Source organism: Eupeodes corollae, chromosome 2, assembly GCF_945859685.1.
Source record: "Eupeodes corollae chromosome 2, idEupCoro1.1, whole genome shotgun sequence".
NCBI classification, from domain to species: Eukaryota; Metazoa; Arthropoda; class Insecta; order Diptera; family Syrphidae; genus Eupeodes; species Eupeodes corollae.
The window spans coordinates 66,467,665-66,492,740 of NC_079148.1; the positions used below are offsets into that span (position 1 = coordinate 66,467,665).

Genomic DNA, 25,076 nt, shown 5'->3' on the forward strand with positions numbered 1-25,076 from the left:
TGTCAAAAGCGGCAATGTGACTTCTACCACAACATTCTCAATTAAAAATGGTCTTCAACAGGGAGCGGTGAATTCGCCGATTCTCTTCAGCATTTACACCAGCGATCTGATAGGCAGTCTTACAAAGGCAATTGCGTACGCCGACGATCTAATTGCGTACAGAACGGCCCGAAGGGTTGAGGTTATTAGAATTCTCTTGCAGCGTGATTTCGACATGATTCAGCGATATTGCGACGACTGGAAACTGAAAGTAAATGTCCAGAAGTCGGAGACAATTCTGTTCCGGACTCCGTTGGCTAAGGCTACGAGGTATACGTGCAAGAATTGGCGCAAGATGGTCATCGTTGATCTTCACGGGCAGCCATTAGCGAGCAAAAGTGTAGTGAAGTACCTCGGTATCTGGTTAGATCAGTATTTATATTTCGACAGACATAGGAGGGCCAGAGGAGCCTTCGCTCTGACGAAACGGCTGTTTTGGCAGTTTTGGTGGTTTCAATCGGCAATTGATAGTGGGTAGTCGGGATGGGGTTTAAAGCCTTGGCCGGCTTACATACTTGTTTTTTAGTTTTAGGGTTTAGTTTTAAGTAGAATAGGCATGGTGGCACAAAAAGCAATAGAAAACATGGAATAAAAAAAAAAGACAACAAAATATGAAAAACAAAAATGTTAGGTAGTTAGATTTGCTGCTATGGTTGTTCTAGTTTTAAGTAGTTTATAGGTAGAATAGGTAGTTAAAGTTGGCTTTAAGTTTTATATTAAGGACCTTACTTTTTGAGTAAAAATAAAAAAGGATACCGATATTAATTTTTTTTTAATTTTCTAATAAATACAAAAATAAATAAAATTGAATTGAAGTTAAATTAGATCTTAGGGCCGAAAGGCATTAGTATTAAGTATTATTGTTTAACTTAGAGTGTCAGTATGGGACCATTAAGTTAGTTGTAAGTTATGGATAATTAGGCAAGTTTTATGAATTTTTGTCTAGCTTTATGATAGGTTTAAGATTGAATTAATAAAAATGAATTAAAAAAAAGTCTTTATTGGTATCAACCGACAGGAAATGCGTTCAAGAATTTAGTGAAGTAACTTTCAAATTTCGCGAAGGAGTATTTTAATGCATAATAAACAAATGCAAAACAACAATGACAGTGGCCATAAGGAACTTCATGTGCAGTCAACTTCATTCTGTAAATGTAAGAACTTTACTTCACAAATCTCTACTTTAAGCTCATAGTACGAAAACTATTAAACATATTATTGTCTACAAAACACTCCTTAGGCAAGCTACAAGTCCATCAAGGTTTGAATTTTGTTTTGTAAAGAAATATTACTTATTCCTTTTCCAAATTGACAAGAACCCTTTTATATAAATGAAGCTGTGCAGAAAATAAATATGTAAATCATAATGTAAAAAAGTTCAGCTTTCAGTTGAATGAAAAAAAAAAACATTATCAATTGTCATTTTTTAGCAGTAGACTTGACGTCATAGTTAGTGAGATTTTTCTTAACTAACTTTCCATTAAAGTTGCCTTAATTGGAAGGTAATTATTTGGCAGCTGGACTATCAGATAATCAGCCCTATGATGAATTCCATCTTAATCGGAAATTTGTACGAATCCCGAAAAACTGTTTCATGAAATCCGTTCGTAGTGGAAAATCTCATACAATTTTGCATTACGAACGGATTTCATGATACAGTTTTTGGAGATTCGTAAAATTTTCCGATTACTATGGAATTCATGATAGGGCTGAATAGAAACTTGCAAAATCAAGTCCATATGTCGGCTGAACCTGCGTAGTCTTACACTATGAACTTCCTACCACAAATCTGAGCTTATTGATAAAATTGTAATATAATATAATAGGAAAAAAATGGAAATAACTGTTCTTTTTGAAATATAAATTGTGTATTGTAATGATATTGAGAGATGTAGGCTCAGTATGGCGTGGTGTATTAAGTTTATTTTGAAAATGGAGGCTTCTCATAAAAAAGTACCTCTTGAAGTAAGAAAACTGATTTTTAAACTAAGAAACGACGGAAAAAGTTATGCTGAGATATCGCCAACTATTGGTAGACCACGGTCTACAATTCAATATGTATTACAAAATTATTTGAAAAATAAAAGCTTTGAAGTGGCCCCAGAAAGAGGTCGAACAAAAATACTAGACGCTAAAATATAACGAAAAATTGAAAAAATGGTAAAGGCTGATCCCATGTTAAGTGCTCCTAAAATAACTGCTGACATTCAAGCAAATGATGGAATATCGCTTAACCCTCAAACTGTTAGGAACTGTCTGCATTTAAAGGGATATAATGGTTGCACGGTACAAACAAAACCCTATATTTCAAAACAAACGTTTCAAAACGCTTGAACTATGCCAATGCATACGTTTCGAAACCAGATGATTTTTGGAAGAATTTGTTATTCCTTGACGAGAACAAGTTTAATGCCTTTGGGTCGGACGATCGCAGATTTGTGTGGAGGAAACCAAACACAGCATTAGATGTGAAGAATTCGCAATCAACGGTGAAACATAGAGGCGGAAATGTTATGGTCTGGGGAGCTATGGGGGCAATGGTGTTGCAAATTTAGTTTTTATAGAAACAACAATGGATAAAAACAAATATTTACAAATTTTAAAAGAAAATTTGAAAGCCACCGCTTTAAAAATTGGCCTTAATGATGACTTTTTACTTGTGCAAGACAACGACCATAAACATTCATCAAGGATAGTAAAGGAGTGGCTTCTCTATAATGTTAAATCGCAGTTGCCTCATCCTCCCCAATCCCCAGACCTTAATCCCATTGAGCATCTTTGGGGTTATTTAGGAAAAGAGGCCTGAGAATCAAAAATAAGTAATAAAAACGAACTAAACACCGTTATATTGGAAGAATGGAACAAAATTTCTCCGGAAGTTACTTCAAAACTAGTTCCCTCTATGAAGAATCGCCTCTAGGATGTTATAAAAGCGAAAGGTTTTCACACTCGCTACTAAAACTTACATATGTATATTATATAATTACGTTTTTTATCACTGTACGTACAATTTTTTGAACTTTGCTTAATTTGTTGCATTTTTTTTCTTCATGAAGTTTGTACTAATTTATTTTGTTTTGTTTTTTATCCTCATAAAATAAACAATACCAAAATTGAAAAACGAATGGTTGAAAATCTGTTTTTCTTTAAATACCTTGGATATTATTTTGAAAAAATCACCTGTACGAACAATTTATAATGATTTTTGGTAATAACTTTGTGTACACCCTTACACAAAAATGGTCACATCAATGCAAAGTAGAATATTAGTTTAAGAGATAATCGGCTTCGAAGTTTTGAAAAAAATCTGACAAAGAAGAGAAACCCAATCTTAATTTCAACCAGCCATCTGAACAATCAGGTTTCCGATCAGGCTTTTTAACAATGGATCATTTACAAACTGTAACTGAAAAATGCAAAGAGTAAAACATAGCTATCTACTTTGGTTTTATAAATTTTACAAAAGCTTTCGATGCGGTCGAAAAGAATTTTATATATACCAAACAAATAGTCTGAGCCTTAAAGAATATATACGATTAAAGCACTGCAGGCATAAAAACGGAATATATCAGACTAGAATTAAAGATTTCACTAAGTGTAAGACAAGGAGATCCTCTTTTAAGAGCGCAGCCTTCGAAGAGATCTCTACGGTAAGATTGGGAGGTTAGGTTAGGTTAGGTAAAAGTGGCTGTTGGTTGGGAAGTCCAACACAATTAGACCAAAGTATGGTCCGTTGTAATACCACATGGATCAGTTGATCAGCTTAACTCGTCGAACCAATTGGAGCTCCGAATGAAGCGTAGGAGACAAATAAGGTCAGAATTATTTAGATCGCTGGTATCGTTGAAGGAGTTGTCTCCAAGGTGGCATGTGCACAGAAGATGAGAGATTGTATCCTCCTCCTCCTCGTCCATGCAAATCCTACAAAAATCATTTGCAAGGGCTCCAAGTTGAATGGCATGCCTTCCTATTAAGCAGTGCCCAGTCAGGACACCTACCCACCAGAGAGATTAATTGTTTTGAGCACCTGGCGCTAAGATTAGGCCAAATTAGTTTTGTCGCTAAAAAGGTGGTGGTGTTATTCCACCTGAGGTTTGTTTCTTCTATGGTATCTTGCTTTAGCATGAGCTAAGGGGATACCTATGCTAGCATCGTGAGCCAGCAGAGGTAAAGTTGTAAAGGTAAAGTTTTTGCAAGTTCGTCAATTTCCTGTCTCTATGGCCGCTCGCTTGCCGAAGTATTAGATGGAACAGAACATCAAGTTTATCGCGATTTGTCGCTATATTTAGTGCCGTCCACCATACCGCTACTCCATAAGTAAGGATCGGCCATATGACCGAAATATATAGCCAGTGTGTTATGCGGGGCTGTAGGCCCCATTTATTACCAATGGCCTTTTTACAGGAGAACAGGGCTACTGTGGCCTTGTTAATTCTCTCTTGAATATTAGGTTTCCAACTTAATTTCTTATCCAAAATGAGACCCAAGTATTTTACTTGTTCAGAGAATTTAAGTGGTACACCGTTTATGAGAGGAGGGTCAATGAGTGGGACTTTGTATTTCCTTGTGAAGAGGACAAGGTCAGTTTTTTGTGGGTTAACGCCTAGTCTACACCCATTTGCCATCTGGTGAGCTTATTTAAAGCGTTTTGTAATAGTTTTTTTTAGTATATAGGGATGTTTACCCGTTACTGCAATAGCAACATCGTCCGCATAAGCAAACACTCTGTAGCCCTCTCTTTCTAGAATAATTAGTAAGTCGTTTATTATTATGTTTAAGAGTAGAGGGGATAGGACACCACGTACCTCTGCTGACACCCCTTTGTGCAGTAAAATCGCCCAGTTTTGAATTGATAATCCTGCTTATCAGCATCTGAATAATCAATTCGCTGATCGACTTATCTACCTTCAGAGATGTCAATACACGTGCAATTGCAGATGTGTATTGACATGATGTAGGGAATATTCGATTGTACGTACTATACTGTGTAGACCTGTTTCAACTGATTTCCCTTTTTTGTAGGCGTGTTATGCCTTTGAAAGGAGGGACTTATCAATACTTGCCCTTAAGTGGATATCGATCAAACATTTAAAAGTTTTGAGAAGGAATGATGATACGCTAATAGGTCTTAGGTCTTTAGGGTTAACGTGGCTGGATTTTCCAACTTTTGGAATAAAAACGACTTTTACTTGTCTCCAAGACATCGGGATGTATACCAATTTAAGGCATCCCTTGAAGATGTTTTCTAGGATGGGTATTAGAAAGCATGATTGGATTTTGGAGAGAATTTTGCGCAAACTGGATGCTTCAGAGCAATCTTCCACGTTGCCAGAGAAGTTTCTCCAAGACGATCGTTTACTTTTCCTCAGTTCTTTTTTATATATTTTCAGTGATTCTTTATATGAATCCCAGTCAGACATGTCTCTAGAAGCTTTCGCTCTGTTAAAGAGTTTTCTGCATTCTTTTAAAATTTTTGGTAGGAAAAAGGATTAAATATGAGAAATATTTTTCAACCCTTCGATTTTCAGATGATATCTTCATTATATATAACACTATAGTGAAGAACTTTAAACTATGATCAATTATCTTTTTTCTAGATGTGAAAATATTAGCTTATCAGCAAAAAATATGATAAATGGCGCTTTTAATAAGTAACTTTGGATAATAAACGACTCTAATATGCTAAAGACTAGGTACATATACCTTGGTCAAACTATTTCGTACAATAAAAGAGTTAGAACATCGAATGATAAACGCTTGGAAACAATTCTGGAATGTCAAGCACCTTCTTGATTTAAATATTTCAAGCAGAACAAGAAAATATTTACTCCATTCATCAAATCAACCATATATCCTTAACCTTGTCTTTTGGGAACGGCTGAGCTACTAGAACCATTAAAGGCTCTAGAAGTCCCGGATTTTTTTTTTAATTTGTGCTTACTGATGAGATAATGAACCTAGTACACATTCCAGGTCAGCATCATAAAAAATAAAATACAGCAATATATCGAAATGGCAAAGTTTATGTCCTGTTGCCGACTTGCATCTTCCAGGCATTACTGGAATAAAATTGTAGAACAACCGATCATTTACAAAACAATGACGTGCAATAGATTTAAAAACATTAAAAGCTTCATCCATTTCAACGACAATGATAATTTAATTCCACTTGGGCAAGAAGGACTTGACAAATTGTTCAAGATAAGGCCACTATTGAAGAAAATACGAGAACGGTTGCTATTGACTCCAAAGGAAGAGTTTCTCGTCGTTGATGAACAAGTCAACCACAAATAATTTTTTCATCACTTGTATAATAGCCCAAATTAACAAGAGTATTTATTTAAAAATGGTATTTTGCAATTGGGGACCGTAAGGCTCAACCGCTTGCTGATTTATTTTTACTAGTATAATTTAAAAAGAATAAATTAACGTCTTTTATAAATTAAAGAAGATTTTACCTTTAAAATAATTGTATGCAACAAAGAATAAGATTATTGAATTCTGAAAAAAATTTCACAAAAATCGAATTCACAGAAAATAAAAACATTACTTAAATAAATTGAAGTATGTTGAACATTCAGTAAATATTTTTTAAAAATCCAAGTCATTGTTAAACGTTGGTTAATCAATTAAAATTGATTTTCGATTCGATCGAAAAGTATTGACTTCAAAATGATTTCATTTTAATCGTAATTTTTTTATAAGAAATAGAAACTTCAAAAACTAGTCGTAAATTTGGTAGACATTGATTTTCGACTAAAAATCTTTAGAACAAAACAGATATTAAAACAAACTTATTTGTTCATGTTATTGTTGCTTACTCATCCTCCACTCCTGCTCATATGTCATACAAACTCTGCTGAATTTCAGTTTCAACAGAAATTCAAAAGATACGACTCTTAACAGAAATGGTAAACTACTGACCGAATTTTTTGAAGATCTCGGGTTTTTTGTGCTGAATGGAGTGGCGAATGGAGACTTAGGCGGTAATTTACGTTAATTAGTGGTCAAGGACAATCAGTAATTGACTTTTGTGCAATATCTGGAGAGTGGTTCAACGTAGTCGATGATTTCGAGGTGCTTATGGCTGGATTTTCTGCCCACTTACCAATTTTGATTAAAGCTCGCTTCGTGGAAGAAATCCAACAGAGGAACTTGGATACTATACGAAAACTTAAATGGATTCAAAGTAAAGCATCTCGTTACAAAATAAATCTATATTACCAATGTAACATCCTTCAGCTACAGTCAACAAGCTCGGTAGAGCAAGTTGAAGAAAATATTGTGGGAAAAATGTATCCCTCGGCACCAGATGCAAACAAGAATTACATAACTTTCACACCTTAATGTAAATGGTTCGGTAAGGAGCGTGCAAGGCTTCGTAAACTATCGTTTAAATATTTAAAGCTATTCAGATTGACAAACAATTCCTTCAAAAATGTGTATGTTAGTGCCAACAAGGAATTCAAACAATTATTATACAGGGACAACATAGTAAAAACTCTAAGAAATTCTGGTCTAGCGTACATGAACTGAATGGATTGCAGACTTTAGCAGCACATTTTAAAACTCTATTGTCGGCTGACGAGCATCTTCATACCTTTAGCTACGCAATGCAAGACTTTTATATGTCTGAATCGGACGCGCCGATATCTTCAGGAGAATAAGAGGAAACTCTTTTGGGAATGAAAAACAACAAAGTATCCCAGTTGAATTTCTCAAAAACAGCAATGGCCAGCTCAAAACGTTTATCGTTAATTTTTTAAATCTTCTGTACAACAATGCTTACGTCCTACGACTTTTTCAAAAGCCCTCATATTCCCGAAATTTAAAAAAGGTGATACGATGCAGCCCGAAAACTATAGAGGAATCTCAATACTCAATTCTCTAAGAAAGCTATTTGATTTCGTTCTGGATTTTCCACAATAGATCACATTTTTGCCTTAACCTGCATTGCTAGAAAATATACTGAGAAAAATAAGAGACTATATGTATGCTTTGTTGATTTTAAAGTCGCATTTTATAGCGTCAACAGACAGGTTCTGATTTATAAGCTGGAAAGGCTTGGAGTGTCTCGGAAGTTTCTGATGCTTTATAACAATTTCTTGTCGTCATCTAGTGTAGCAGTTTGGGATGGTTCCAATTTGTCAGAGTGTTCTAAGCCCTCTTTTATTCGGGATTTTTATCGATGATATCTCTGAAATACTTCCTGGAGGCTTTATGTTCGCTGGAACTCTCATCAAGTTCTTCTCTACGCTGATGACCTGGTACTAATAGCTGACAACCACTTTACTCTTCAACTCCAAATTAATCGTCTGGATGAATACTGTAAAACTTGGGATCTCCACATCAATGTCCAAAAAACCAAAGTTATGATTTTTGAGAGTCGATATAGAAGGGTGAGACTACCTGAGGATACGTGGCGGCTCAATAATCAACAGAATTATATTTTGTTGACCATTCAACAAAATATCAAGTGTTTAGTGCTACAGTGAACACTTGCATGTGCTATGGGGTGCAAGACTTTGGTGTTACGCCCTTCGAGGAATTTGAAGCTGTTCAAAGATTATTCTTCAAACGAATATTTCGGTTACCGAATTCAGCACCAACCTATACAATACACGTGGAATCTGGCTTACCACCCATCTGCATTAACAAATTAAAAGCACATGCAGACTATCTAATAAAAGTGATGAGGAGAAATAATACAAGTCTTCATAAATCAATTCTGTTGAGAAAACTGCAATTGAATCAGTATCCTTTTAGATACTGGCATCAGTTGGCCCTGTCCAATGACCTGTCTCTGTCTTTAACAGAGGCGAACGTTTTCGATTGACACAATGTACTTACATCGATTATTGCTAAGACCGATGAAAGGATATATGACCAGCACCTAACCAGAGCTTCTTCGTCAACCTCTAGGTTATTGTACAAGAACCTTAACCATCAAATTCTAACTGAGAATAGCTATTTCAACAATAAGTACTCGTCCGAGGCTATAAGTACCATTTTCAGAGCAAGAGTAGAAATCCTTAATCTGAATTACATCCCTCATAGAACTGATCTTCAGCAGACTTGTGATTTATGCAACAGAAGAGAATGTGATGATGTTTACCACTTCATCTCTATTTGCCCTATATTACAAGAAATTCGGCGCTTGTATTTGCAAGAAAGTTTGATATCACTCAATACATTGTATGAAATATTAAATGGTGGTCGTGGTTGGTCTAATCTATACAAATTTTGCAAACACGTTTTAGATTATCGGAATAGTTTTTGATAATTGTATTATCTGAATATTTTTTCAAATTATTACTTCTTATGTGGTAAATCATTAGGTACAATTGCAAAAAATTCAAAATAATAATTATTACTTTTTATGTATGTGGCAAATCATTAAAATTGCAAAAACTTCAGGGTTATCGCTCTCCCATTATTCCATTATTTATTTATTTATCTTACACTTAGGTTTGTTGCTCTAAATCAATTAAAATATTCACTTCTTATATTGTGTATCATCAAAATTATGAAAGCCTAAGAACCACACAGACTAAATATTACCTAAAATTAAAAGTTTCTGAATCAAAAAAAAAAAATAAATATGTATTTGTTTTGTTATATCAACATACTCGTATGCAAATCATTCTGTAAAATTATTGTTTATTATTTTTCTATCACTTATTCATGAAATGTCATATCCAGCAGCCATGTCCGTATTTTAAAGATTATAATTGTATCAACATCGAATCGAAAAAAATAAAGAATTTATCTATTTATCTGTTGCTTACTTTTTGTTGCCTTTTTAAACAAAATTCAATTAATAGATAAAATATCGAGGTCTAGTTGAATAAGGAAAAAATCCTGCATCAACGTAATGTTCTTCAAAAACTTTGCGTCGTACAGTAAAATGTGATATGGAAATATTTAGTAATCAATTTCATATCCTCAATGGCGATGATAAAAAGAAGTCGACTTAAGTGGCTACCTTGGGGTACGCCAGAGTTATCAAGAAAAGGAAAGAGTTCATCTAAAGAGCTAATTATACACGAAGTTTTTTGAGTAAAAAAAATTCATTCAAAAGTTGAAAATTTAAAGAGTATGGGATTTTTGTTCAAATTTTAAAAACCATATTGTCTATGGGAAGGGAAAGATTTGTAATAAAACAAATAATCGGGAAAATGGGAAAGTTTCTCAATTTAAAATCAAACAATTATTAAGAATACTTGGACATTTGAATTTATTTCTATCAAACGATATTTTACAAAACATATAGCAGACGTACTAAGTCGTTGTATAATCGTATTTATCGTAGTCTACAAACATTTTTAATTTAATAGTTAAAGCTTACATATTTAATACCTAATATAACCTAAATATCTTAGACTACAAAAAATATACTTATTGGACTTAACTATTTATGTATATGTATGTACAGAACTTATATTAAGAGAATTACCTAGCTTAAGGCAAGTTTAATTTTCAATACAAACTTTTTGTATTTAACTTTTGAAGAATACCCTTATGCATAAAACTATATTGACAACACATCAGGTACATAGTATAAGAATTTGAGAAACATAAAAATAGATTTACTCCACAATCTAAGGCAAGATAAATTAATAATTAAAACGAGTTATACAATTATGTAGTAAGTATAGTTAAAAATATGTTTACACTAAAGTTGATAGTTCGTGTTGTGATGTACTGGTTACGTTACTCATATCTAAAGTCTGTGGTAAGCCAGGACTAACCGAACCACTAGCTTCGCGGCCACCTACAGGAACACATCCGTTCGAGAGAACTTTTGGAGTTGGTGGAGTGGCCGTTGATGGACGCATGGAAAATCCTGCAGCACAGGAATGATTGAAACTGCCATGTGAATGATTTGGTGATAATGGGGTTACAGATGTGGGGTGGATTGGTGCATTGGAATGGCTTGTCGAATTGAGATTCAAATGATTAGAATTGGAATGATTTAAAAATTGCACTGGAGGTGTGATAGCGCTTAGCGCTGACATGTTCATAGAATGATTCCGGACACATATCGTTTTCTCTTTTTGCCAAATGAAGACATTATGAACCATTGCTCCGCCACAGAATACAATACCGATTCCGATTAGGATGCTTGTAATTATAGCTGGTGTTGAGTGGAATTGAGTGAAGGTGTAGAGAATTATTCCTGCAAAAAATAAGTGATATTGGTTTATTATTAAGGATGTAAATATATGGATAGACAGAGATATGATGAAACGTTCAAACAATCTTTAGCCTTTCGGATTAGGCTTAGAAATTGTATTTCCTTTCCATCCCTGACAACACAGGAGTGTTTAAGACTTGTAAGTCACTAGGCCCTTAATCTTAACGGAATGTTCCACCACCTAATTTATTTATTTATTTATGCAGAAAATGTTCAAGCTTTATAAGACTTTTAGTTCTTAGGCAGCCATACTTATCGATTTTTGTAAATATTATTTATGTACATAAACAAGAAAAGAAACAATAAATCTAATCTATCTATCTAGTTCTTTGTAACGAAAAGACTATAAAAAAACATAGAAAGCATTGCGCAACAAATAAAAACTGTTGACGACTAATTAACGATAAAATATTATCTAGAATACACAAAATGAATTCGGCGCCCAACAGTTCAACAGTTGTAGAGTACTAGGTCCTAGTGACGAGTAATTTCAGGAATGAAGGGGACCTGCAATTTATATACAGAATTCGAACATCTAATTTGATAAAACACTTTTATAATGATAAGAATTAAGTATACCCGATTTGTAGATCATCCAATATTGGCAGATTTTTCGCAAAACTTTTAAACCAATTTCCTATCAACCATGTAATTTTATCCGTCACAAGTGATAGATCAAAATGTTGGTCGACTTCTTGCAATCGTTTTTCACTCGTCTAAACACACAATTTTTTTATTTTCAAAAAATTGGAAGATTGTCCTCTAATTGGATATTAAATGATGTCCTTCCCAAACAACATCATCTAATTTTTAATTGGCAGAAAGTTTTTGGAGAGGAAACAAGAACAAACATTTTCTGAAAGAATTTGAAAGAGTTTTAAAACTATAGAAAAATAACGAAAAAGAAGGTTGAAAAGGATGGGACGCATTTTACAAGATAGTCGTAATTACGTACCTGCTTCATTATTGTTTCACTTTTTTATATTTTATATTTTTTAAATATTTTTGCACGACCTGTTGTTTTCACTTTAAAATTAAATCATCATATTAATTGTCAACTGTCGTGAAAATTGTCTTCCAATGCTCAGGTTCAGGCGATATAAGGGACTTAATGCTAAGGCAAGTTTCTAGTATCTGTTTGGCCAGCTACCAAACAATTACCTTCCATCTGAGGCAACTTTATTGGAATGTTGACTGGAAAGTTAGTCAAGAAAAATCTCCCTAACTACAAAGTCAAGTATGCTTATGTGAAATTGACAGTTGATCATGTTTTTATATTTAACTGAAAGCTGAAATTTATTACTGTATAATTTACTAATTTTGTGCACAATTCCATTTAATGTTTTTGTTTTAAAGGGTTCCTTGAAACACAAGTCTTGATGAAAAGCTTGCTTCCGGAGTGTTTTGAGACAATAATGTTTTTGATAGTTTTCGCATGGTCAACAGAAGGTAGAGAGGTTTGTGAAGTAGACTTCGAGTGTAAAATGTATTACACTTAAAAACTAACTAGCTGTCTAGTCAAAATGTATCTTCATATATTACAATTGACCTTTTCTATGTGATCCCTTGTTTTCTGAACCTGCTCAATGAGTTTACCATTTGTTTGCTTTCTAAAGTTTTCCCACCCGTGTAAATAGTCAATTATTTATTCGAAGATAAAAAATTGTCAACATTGCAAGGCGATTTTCTACGAATAAATTGTTTAATATTTGGATAAAATCTATCAACCTTATAAATTGAAAATTTTTACTTGATAGAAAATTGCAAATTGTCACCTAATTGGATGTTATTGGAAGACTTTTGACACTTCCAATCTTGTACACTTAGCGTTACTCTTAAATAATTTATCAATTTCTCGCAAGAGGGACAACGCGTGAAAAAAAATGTAGGTGACACAGGCAGGGATCGAACCTTAGACCTTTAACATTATATTTGTCAGGTTAAGACTACATAAAGGACTTGAAAGTAAGGCAAGTTTCTGGTATCTGATTGGCTGGCTGCCAAAAAATTGCGTCCAATTTTCCATTTCCAATTCCAATTAAAGCAACTTTTTTGGAAAGTTAAGTGGAGAGTTAGCCAAGAAATTTCCAATTAACAATAAAGTCAAGTCTACTTATGTCAAAATGACAGTTAATCAAGTTTTTTTTTTAATTCAACTGAAAGATTAACTTTATTACTCTATGATTTATCTATATTCTGCATAATCCCATCGAAGGTTTTGTGTAAAGGATTCCATTTTAAATTGGAAAAGAACAATTAAAAATCAACTATAGTTCCCGTGGCATGATGGTTAGTGCGTTGGACTTTCATGCCAGAGATCTTGGGTTCGATTCTTGCCTATGCCATCTAAAGTCTTTTTACGGGTACTGCTTCTTGCGAGGAATTGACAAATTCTCCAAGAGTAACTCTTGTCATGAAAAAGTACTTTCTCAAATTAGCCGTTCGGATTCGGTATATAAACTGTAGGTCCCCTCCATTCCTGATAACATTACTCGCACACAGGAATGGTTGAGAGTTGTAAGTCACTAGGCCCTAGTTCCCAACAGACTGTTGCGCCACCCAATTTAATTTAATTTTAAAAAACCAACTTGGTTTACGTTCAATAAATATAGTTCATTGCAAACGAATTTCCTTATGTTTCTTGAACCTGCCCAGTCCTACGCACTAACCATCATGCCACGGGTACTAAAATATTATCTCTATAAACATATAGAGCGACAAATTCCACAGCTTATTAACTGCAAATTATCCACCTTCTAACTTTTCGAGCGTTGAAGGTTATCTCACGGAAATAGAAGTTAAAGTAGAATTAAAGCATATGTTTTGGAATCCCTGTGAGAGATTCAATGATGAAATTTCCTTAAGGGACTTAAACACTTACCGGTTAGAAATATTGGTATGGATATGAAAAATCCTCCAACAGCACATACTCTGCTAACACTTGATTTTTGCAAATATTTGTTACTCCTGTAACAAAATCTGAAAGTATTAAAGTAAATGTATTTATTAATTTATAACGAATGAATTGAATGAAAAGCATTTACCTTCCATTTGCAGTAGAGCCTCTTATTAACTTAACTGCAAAAAGGAATTGAATGGCACATACAAGTAAGCAGCACAAATTAAGCGATAATGACAATGCACATAGAGCCAAAGTAACATCGTAAACAATAATGTAATCCTCAGAAGTCGCTGGGCCTGGAGGTTGTGGCGGGATCTCCCTTCCCCCGGGTGAAATTTTCAATAAGAAGATAAGTGACAATAGTGCCAATAATAACGAAACTAAAATTATAATCAAACGAATTTATTAAAACTTATTCAACTTTAGAATTCATACAATATTAATCTTACCTAGACAAAGAAGACCTAAACTAGTAAGGGCTTCACGTACACCTGGACCTTGTTTTGGATGATAACCCAAAGTAAAGTTATTGCAATTACTGTAGGGATTATTACAACCGTTGGCGTTGGTTGCAAGTAAATTAAGATTATTGCTAATACTTGTTGGAGTAGTTGGGGCTATATTAAGTAAATTTGTCAATCTTGGACCTCCATTTGCAATATTTTTCGGTGGTATAGATGATGTAGATAAAGTCGATATGTTTAACGGCTGCTGAGGCCTCGGATGAAGGCCTCTGGCATGTGGACGAGGTTGTCCCGGTGGTTGTATTGGAGGCATATGTTTCAACATTTGTTAGTTTATTTATTTGCTTTTCGGAATTTGCTTCTTTCTCTTATTATAATTAATTGTAAGGTCATTATTCTTATTGAAGAACGGCGTAGATTTTTTGCTAAGACGGCTATATTCATGTTGCATGTTTTCGATATATTTCACAGCATTACATCTAAAAATATAAATTAAAAAACTGTTTAATCAAGAAGTGGTCTAATTACTTTAAATAGATATTTTTGTCTTTATTTTTCTTGCGGCTAAAATGTCAATAATATTATATCTTTGAACTACAAGTGTTGCCTTTACACAAATGTCGGTACTCCAAAAGCTGATATTTAATACGAACTCAGGATCCTAGACTTGTCTTAGCAATGTATTAAAAATCAAAATTACATCTCAATTTGCTAGTGAATCAAGGACATTATTTAATTTTGAACCCAGTTTGTATGCCTATGAGATGAGTACAGCTGTTTTTGAGCTGTATACATATTTTAAAATATTATATTATTTATTATAGGCCATATTATTTAAAGAAGCTTATTTCTTTATATTTAGAGTCTTCTAATCACGGTTTTTTCAATACCGGCTTGAAAACTTAAAAAATAGCTTCAAATGGTCCATCGGCTTAACAGCTTAACCTCGGTTGCGTGTAAACCAAGATCCTTGAACAAATACGCCTTACGACGCTTGAACGACAGTGGTATTTTTAACGCTTCGACCAACTCAGTGCCTTACTGACAAGGTAGCTTCACAAAACAAATAATCAAAAAGTTTGAAAAATATTAAAATCCGCAAATTTAATCACGGATGTCAAAAGTTTGGCAACAATTCACAATTGATCGTCTACGGAAATTGTCCATTTTAATACAATATTAGTCAATCTTTGAAGTCTTATAATAATGTTTTAAAAACCAGCAAATTTATTGCGTTGACTGGTAATTTTTCTTTAAAGACTAATATCTCGAAAAATATCAATCTTAGCGGTTTAGTATTGAGGACCTTTTTTTTGTAAGGAATTACGTTTTTGCAAAATCCGTTTGGTGGCCCGTACTACCTCATTGAATTAGGTTAAAACCACAAAGGACACTTTTTAAGAGCTACATTTTACTATAAAACTATAAAAGGCTGCTACAAAGTTTATGAGCATTTTTTAATGAGGGCCCTATGCGCCAAAAGTATCCAACTTTGGACGATATCAACAATATCAAAGCAGCTCAATTGAAATTGACCCGTACTTTTTTCTAAGGGCTAGTGAATCAAAAATGTGTACAACTATAAAAAAAAAACGAGATTAAATTCGTCTTTTTTTAATAAATGTAAATTTTTTCAAAAATGTGAATATTTGTTGGCAGTAATTTAAAAGTCGCTTTTATTCGAATGTGTTAATCAGTATCTCTCCAATCCGGGATCTAATTGATTATGAAGATTGTGAAGCTAGGGTCTATTGTGTATTTAACAATCATGAGTGTGTAATCCAAATTTCAAAATTAAAAAGAGGCTGGGATGCCCACACCCACCTAACTGATAACTTCCCATCCCGTCTGTCGATTTGTCTTGCTTAAAAGTTTGTCTATATGTACTCGTATCAATTTTTACCAAATTTGCGTACTATTTTTTGTAGATTTTATTTTTTTTTATGAAAAAACGGACTGTTGGATTTTTATATAAAAATTACTGAATATCGAAAACAATATTTTCTGTGCAATAAAATAAGTTTCAGGTCAATATTTTTAATTTTGGAAAAGCTATTAGAGTCGAAAGTAAATTTTTACCAAGTATTGTTAATTTTTTTTAGGTTTTTAATTTTTTGTACAAAAACTGTCAATTCCATTTTTTTTTTAAATTTTACTGAATGTTGACAACAATATTTTTTGAGAGATAAAAGTAGATTTAAGCCAATATCTCAAAGTTTTGAAAAGATATTTGAGTCGAAAATCAATTTTTACCAACTTTTATTGATTTTTTTTTAGATTTTTATTTTTTGTAAAAAAACTGTCAATTTGATTTTTCTCAACATTTTTCAGAATGTTGAAAACAATATTTCTTATAAGATAAAATAAGTTTGAAGCCTAAATTTCAAGTTTTTGAAAAGATATTTGAATCGATATTCAATTTTTACAAACTTTGAGTAATGTTTTTTTAGATTTGTATTTTTTATAAAAAAACTGTCAATTCGATTTTTCTCAAAATTTTATCAGATGTCAAAAACATTATTCTTCGTTGCACAAAATTGTTTTGGAGATGAAATCATATTTAATTTTGGAGGTTACACTTTTTTTTCAGTTTTTTTGATTTATAAAAAAACGTTAAATGGATTTTTTTCAAAAAATATAATTCTTTGATATCACGTTACAATATATTATATAAAATTTAATTCAAGTCTCTAGCGTTTTTGATTCGTAAGATATTTAGGGTTAACCAAAATGTTCACCTTTTTTTCAAACTGCTATGGTAAAAAAAACCACCCACGCAATTTTTTTTGAGACCCCTTTCTGCATCTTCCTACCTTATTATCTGTATAACAAAATTTATTTGAAATCGATATCTCTCTACGGACGTACAAACGTACGTACACACGCACGCACAGACATCTTTTTAAAAATCTTTTATTTCGACTCTAAGGACCTTCAAAACGTCGAAAAATGTCAAAATTTTCAATTTAAAAAATCGGACCCATTGCAATAACTTCCTATGGGAAGTTAGAAATAGTTTTTCTTAAAAGGAAATCATTCCGGGTAATTATGTTGTTAAAAAACCACTGCCTAGTTTAACGTGAGAGTTCAAAAACATTTATTAAAGCTTCTTTCAGTGTAGAACATCGTTGTCCACTAAATATTTGTTTTTGTTTAAGAAAAAGGTAAAGTCATTAAATATCAAATCCAGGATTAGCATCAATTCAATGCTTAAGGTATTCAAAAGAACAAACTTACGTATTCGCGTATGATGAAGAATTCAAATTCATAACAGGCACTTCTTCTTTGGCAAAGACACAGAATTGAGTTTTATATAATTGGAATCTCACCTTAAAATTTGTTTATCACATCCTGTTTTTAAAACTGTGTTTTTAAGGCCTAGTTAAAACTCAATACATCCCTTAAGAATACATTACAGATACAGTTTTTAGATTCTTACTTAGTATCTGGACATTTTCATTAGTTTAATCTTCACTTGACTCACTTGGAAAATGTTAAGTTTTAATCTCGAATCCAAATTTTAATTTAAAACTATTTGCTCAAATTAAAAAAATGAAATTATCGAAAAATTATTTTACGAAAATGAATAAAAAAAAGTTTTCAACTTGCTGTAAGCAAATTAGTCGCTCTGAAATGTCGAAATTAATCTAAAAACAGTATTTCTGAAAGTTGAAATTTTTAGCAGCCGTAAAAATACTTTATTTCACTAAGCGAGCAACAATGTCAAGAGCAGAATAAAAAATGTAAAGTTGGGTTCCCAAGGAAGAGATTCAAGATTGCCAAATTATTTACTAATATCCGAATCTAATAAAACTAAAGACGACATTTTGTTTGTTTACTTGTAGCTAACTAATGTATGTATGTAATTTTTAATCAAAAGATTTTTTTTCTTTTAAACCATTCAGAAAATGTATGAGAAGGACATGTGCCCTTTTAAAAAAAGACTCATTAAAAATAATGAAAAAAATAAGGGCACTTCACTCACTTGCCAATTTCATAATAACTGAAAATTTCTAGAAATATTTTTAATCAATATATGGAAATTTAAATAAATCTAATCTGGTTTTCCATGGGTGAATTAAACTAGATCTGTCAAACACAAATTTCGCCTGTTGCATTCCATGGGGCAAAATAAATTGATTTATTTTTGATTTAAGATCGAGTCATCGGATCTGAATTTTTTGGCTGATTTACCCGTCTTTGCTCGAATACTACAAACATTTTTTTAAAATGTTTGGCTAGTAGTTTGACAGCTCTACCGCACTCGTTAACATTTACCCAAAGTTACACTTATTCAATGACAGCAAAAAACAACCATTTTAACCAAACTTATGAAGAAGATCTGAATTAACCCATGGGAAACCACATTATTCGAAATGAATTTTGATTGAAAATCAAAACATTAAAATATAAATTCTTTAGGTATGCTTTATTTTCGATTAAAGAACATCGTTAAATAGACTGACTAAGTTTCGAAGCAATTGGGTGCGGTCGATCCCAGGCAGATAGAGGGTATTCGGAAAGCTTTTTATTGGTATCTTATGTGTAAAAGAACAGCTGATCAAAAAAAGCTGGGATGTCAAAAAAAAAATCAAAGGCAATCATGAATTTTAGGTATATGTGGGTTTCGTCGTTGGTGTCGTCATTATGTCAGAAAACAGTAAAAGTGAGTACATATTTTTCAGATAAAAGTCATAAAAAAAGGATTCCCCAGCAAAAGCAAACCTTGGATTCGCTTACTCAATTTTTAGTCAGAAACTGTCCAAGATATCATTTTTCTGAACAGGCCATATGATTATGATTGGTAGCTATGGTTGGGAAAACAAGATATCGAAAAGAAATGTGCTACTTATTTAAAACAAACCTAGAAATGTCTAAAGAATTGAAAAGATTCCATGACCTTTAAAATCAATGTCATTAAAGGATGATAGAAATTGTTCAAGATTCTTTGCGTAACAATGTTAAGGACTTATGTCCTCAAGTTGATGAGTTTATTAGCATTTTTATGAGAAAAGCTAAATTTTATTTGTAGGCATTGCTTTAAATTCACTTTTTACGGAAATTGTTGAATTATGTGGATAAAAAAGATGATCATTCGTTTATTGATACTTAAACTAAAAACTTTAATCATTGAATGTTACGGAAAACCGTAGGGATAGAGAAACCTTCTGATTTATTTGTTTTTGCACATGAAGGAAAGACCAAATGTATTGTTTATAGCAGAGTCTTACATTTAATTTCATTTAAAAAATGAGTCTGTCCAAAAATTAAAACAAAAAAAAAAGAGGCTGGGATGCGACCCACACTGATAACTTCCCATCCCGTCTGTCGATTTGACTTGCTTAATAGTTTGCCTATATGTACTAGTATCAATTTTTACCCAATTTGCGTACTATTTTTTGTAAATTTTATTTTTTATGAAAAAACGGACTGTTAGATTTTTATATAAAAATGATTGAATATCGAAAACAATATTTTCTGTGAAATAAAAAAGTTTGAAGCCAATATTTTTAATTTTTGAAAAGCTATTTGAGTCGAAAGTAAATTTTTACCAAGTTTTAGTATTGTTTTTTTTTTAGAGTTTTATTTTTTGTAAAAAAAAACTGATTTTTTTCAAAATTTAATCGAATGTTGAAAACAATATTTCTCATAAGATAAAATTAGTTTGAAGCCAATATTTCAATTTTTTGAAAAGATATTTGAGTCGAAAGTCAATTTTTACCAACTTTTGTTGAATTTTTTTAGGTTTTTATTTTTTTGTACAAAAACTGTCAATTCGATTTTTTTCAAAATTTTACTGAATGTTAACAACAATATTTTTTGTAAGATAAAAGTAGTTTAAAGCCAATATCTACAATTTTTGGAAAGATATTTGAGTCGAAAATCAATTTTTACAAACTTTTATACATTTTTTTTTAGGTTTTAATTTTTTGTAAAAAAAACTGTCAATTCGATTTTTCTCAAAATTTTTTCTAATGTTGAAAACAATATTTCTTATAAGTAAAAATTATTTAAAAGCTATTATATCAAATTTTTGAAAAAATATTTGAGTCGAAAATTATTTTTTACTAACTTTTGTTCATTTTTTTCATTTTTTTAATTTTTTGTAAAAAAACTGTCAATTCGATTGTTTTCAAAATTTTACCGAATGTTGACAACAATATTTTTTGAAAGATAAAAGTAAATTAAAGCCTATATCTCAAAGTTTTGAAAAGATATTTGAGTCGAAAATCAATTTTTAAAAAAAACTTTTATTAATTTTTTTTAGGTTTTTATTTTTCTCAACATTTTTCAGAATGTTGAATAGAATATTACTTATAAGATAAAATAAGTTTGAAGCCTAAATTTCAAGTTTTTGAAAAGATATTTGAATCGATATTCAATTTTTACAAACTTTGAGTAATGTTTTTTTAGATTTGTATTTTTTATAAAAAAACTGTCAATTCGATTTTTCTCAAAATTTTATCAGTTGTCAAAAACATTATTCTTCGTTGCACAAAATTGTTTTGGAGATGAAATCATATTTTGGTCGTAAAATTTTGGAGGTGACAAATTTTTTTTTCAGCTTTTTTGATTTATAAAAAATCGTCGCGAACGCACAGACATCTTTCTAAACATCTTTTATTTCGACTCTAGGGACCTTGAAACGTCGAGAAATGTCAAAATTTTCAATTTGACAAATCGGACCCATTAGAATAACTTCATATGGGAAGTTAATATTCATAACAATATTTTGTGTGAGATTAATAATTTAAAGTCAATATCTTTTTAGTTTTCCTAATACTTGTGTCATAATAATTTCTTATTAGATTTTTTTAAAGTTGTTTATTTTTTTTAAAAGATTTTGCATATAATGAAATAGTTTAATTTCAAAATCTATCGAATTTGAAGAATCGAATATAAAATTTTATCAATTTTGAGTATTTTTTTTGTATTTAATTTGTATGAATAAACTGATTGCAGTATTTTTTATTAAAATTTTACTGAATGTCGAAAACTATATTTTCTATGAGTATGAAATCAGTTTGAAGCATAAAGTTGCATAAAATTGCTTTGGAGGTAAAATCAATTTTCGTTTGAAAAACATTTGATTTATAAAAAAAAAACGTTATTTGATATTTGATTAAGTTTGGTATCACGTCCCAATATATAATATTAAATTTAATTCAAGTCGCTAGCGTTATTGGTTAGTGAGCTATTTGGGGTTAGCCAACATTTTAAAATTGCTCTTGTAAAAAAAACAGCTGCTCAATTTTTTTTCTTTCTGCATTAATGATGATGATCTTTATAACAAAATTTATTTAAAATCAATATCTCTAATGGTTCTTGAGATATGGATTACGAAAAAAGTTTCCTACTGACGGACACACTCACTTTCAGATATCTGTCTAAAAATCTTATATTTAGATTTTAGCAACCTTGAAACGTCAAGAAATATCAAAATTTTCAATTCGACAAATCGGACAGATTACAATAACTTCCTAAGGAAAGTTAAAAAGAAATGTTTCCTAATTGACGAACTAAATAAAGGGTAAGGTCTAGGGAAGCGTTGAAAATGCCAATTTTTTCAGATAGTGTGATTCTTGTTGTTCTTGAAACTAAGATTTGTCAACCTATGCAAAGTCGAAGCGGGCCAACTAGTGAACTATGAAAACAAAGTCTAATACAAAACAAAATTAAGAAAACAGATGTTTTGTTTTGAAATAAAGTAATTACTCAATTTACAAGTCAACATGTGCGCTGTGTGCGAAATAAACAAGTTTTAAATTTTCAATAACAGACTTCTTTATTTTGAGTATTTCAATAAAACTTAATTTGGGATAAATTTGTTATTCTAATATGCGTTATTGTGATAGGTGTTTGAAAGTATTTCCGTGTCATTCATAAAGACATTATGAATTTCATGTTTATTAATTTGCACGTCTGATATTGTTATTTAATTTATCATATTTTGTACTTAACGTATTATAAGTATAAGAAATGTCATTTAAAGTTTACATAGAAAATAAGATGGTATCAAATGAATCAAATATTACAAACGAAAGTAATAATGTATCTAATTAAAATAAAAATATTTATGTAATTTTCGTAAAACAAGTCTTTTAAAATGTTCTTTAATGACATTAAAGAATAAAAACCAAAACACAGATTCAAACGGTTTCATTTGAATTTCATAACTTTTGAGTTTGTATATTTTTAGTTTGAAATTTGCATATTCATAGACAAGTACACTCTCTCTGCTCTGCCAAACTGGTAGTTCCTCCGAACAAGAAATTTCAACATATAATATCCATCCTCTCTGGAAGTCTCAACGTCAAGACAACCTAAGTGTACGAAACTCAAACGCGGGAATACAGCATAACCAGTTTGTTGTGTTGTTTGGTCGTTTGATTCACTCTCATTTCCTCAATTTCCGTTACATTCTTTTCTTGTGCGAGGGGCTCACCCCTCTGAATTCTTTATTCTAATTGCATTCGTATACATATGCTATGGGAATAGATATGCCTTCCAGCACCTGTCTTGTGTATTTTTTCTATAGCGCGAGCCATTTCCATTTCCATCGCACACACCTGCTTCGGAAATTCAAGAAGTGCCACTTATGCTACCAACTAACTGCCCTTTTTCTGAGGTACGGAAAGGTATACCTTAGACAATTCCTTACGCGGATACGGGAAAAAAAGGAATCTTCAAAATACCTGATAGGAACGTGTTAGTTAGTCATTGTGCATGACGACGAAGCGACGACGGGACGGGTAAAAAATTGGCATTCTACATTCGAGCTAATAAGAAATCAGGATACATTTTTAGTTTTGAATACCAAACAAAATATCGACCCACAAGATTCTCCCTCAATCTAACCAATAATAGCTAGCTAACCGTTAAGCTTGAACATTTTTTTTTCAAGAACTGGTTATTCTTTAAAGTTAAGAGCATCTCGATCGATGATGAGAATTCCAAAAGTTTGGGCAGCCAATACAACTTAAATAGCACAGGTAAAGGTATACCATGGGCCATGGCGGCTGCGGACCGATGCATTTCACTTACCGTGCAAGTGATCCATAATTTTTAAGCTTCTTTCTGGAATGAATTGTTATTTCCCATAGATAAATAATTCTCGAAGCACTTTAAAATATATAAAACTTCTAAGAACATATCCCCTCACAGAGAAGGTAGGTATTCCGTGGGAATTATTTGCAATACACACTACAACTTCAAGCTTATTTAATCTTATTCCAGAAATTTAATTACAGATTCTTGAAAACCGCAGGTATCAGGTAGGTATACACATATTCCGAGGGGCATTGATTTTATTCAATAAAAGAGATTTCTGCGATTTTTACACTAAACTCAGATTTCAAGCATCATCGATCGCTACGATCGGTGGATCTTCAAAAGTTTAAAGTTTAAAAAGAAAATGTACACAGGTAGCTAATTAGCAATTGCTATGGTAACTTGTTTCTTCATTCATTAGAATGTTCTTCGAGTAAAGATGATGATGATGTATCTTTTACTTTTTTTTCTATTTTCTTTTTATTTATGTTTCTATATTCGATCGAGCAAACAGACAGACGTGTTGCTGAGGAGCCGATAGATAGAGTGGGTAATTCACCACCGCGTACGACGAAACCTAAGATATGACTAAAGAGACAGAACTGGGAATGGAATTGGAATCCACTAGAGTTGGCTCAAAATACAAAAAAGAACGGGCGGCGAAAGCCGCAAACAAGAAAATCCTGTATTCATATAATGTGGAATGTGGCTTCACCTGACAGTTTTACTTTAGATAGTTTGAACTTTTGTATCTTTTGTAGGATTGAAGTTGTCGGTTTTTCAAAAAATAAGTTAGAAAAATAAATGGGAAAAAATGTATTGATATAATAAATACTTTAATAATTTCAATATTTTAAATAATTTTTCTATAGCGCGGTGATATATGTAGTTGGAAATAAAATTTTTATTTTTCTACATCTTGTGGTGGCTGTAGTGCGAAATCGATTACAAAAACAATCAATAACATAAGGTTTTTGAAATACGAGTTTTTATAATTCGAAAAAAAACGTACTTCAAACTGCTTTGGACTATGTTAATTAATAAAGTATATTTGTATCTTACTGAATCGATAGGAGACTTTGAATCAAAGGTGAAAACCTTTGAAACTTCTATAAGTAAAGCTTTGAGAGTCTCTTGCCCAGTTAAATATAGCCGTAAAACCATTCCTTCTTGGTGGAATGAAGAACTGTCCAGTCTTAGGAAAATGACGAGGACAATTTTCAATTAAGACTCTCTTAAAATTTGCAAGCAAGCCCTGTCATCAGCCAAAAGACAAGGCTGGAGAGAATACTGTCAATCAATCGAAGACATAAAGGACTCCGCAAGGCTCAGTAAAGTTTTATCGAAGGAACACTGTAATCCTTCATTTATAAAAAAGCCTGATGGAACCTGGACAGCCTCTCCAGCCGAATCTTTTGAGCTA

At 32.1% G+C, this 25,076-nt stretch overlaps 1 protein-coding gene across 1 annotated transcript; it reads right to left on the reverse strand.

Moving 5' to 3' along the window:
• Positions 1 to 10,265: 10,265 nt before the first annotated feature.
• Positions 10,266 to 24,268, reverse strand: LOC129946009 (uncharacterized). Its single transcript, XM_056056013.1, has 5 exons — positions 23,648 to 24,268; positions 14,588 to 15,081; positions 14,281 to 14,518; positions 14,118 to 14,215; positions 10,266 to 11,218 (listed from the first exon to the last, which is right to left on the reverse strand). The coding sequence occupies exons 2-5, from the start codon at positions 14,925 to 14,927 to the stop codon at positions 10,710 to 10,712; spliced, it is 1,185 nt and encodes a 394-aa protein (XP_055911988.1). The 5' UTR covers positions 14,928 to 15,081; positions 23,648 to 24,268; the 3' UTR covers positions 10,266 to 10,709.
• Between the last annotated feature and the right edge of the window lie 808 nt (positions 24,269 to 25,076).

Excerpts from the sequence above, each read along its gene's own strand:
- LOC129946009 (XM_056056013.1), bottom strand. The coding sequence starts at position 14,927 with ATGTTGAAACATATGCCTCCAATACAACCACCGGGACAACCTCGTCCA. Across the intron at positions 14,519-14,587 it reads TTTAGGTCTTCTTTGTCTAG|TTTCGTTATTATTGGCACTA; the intron begins GTAAGATTAATA and ends TTATAATTTTAG. Across the intron at positions 11,219-14,117 it reads CATACCAATATTTCTAACCG|GAATAATTCTCTACACCTTC; the intron begins GTAAGTGTTTAA and ends TATTTTTTGCAG.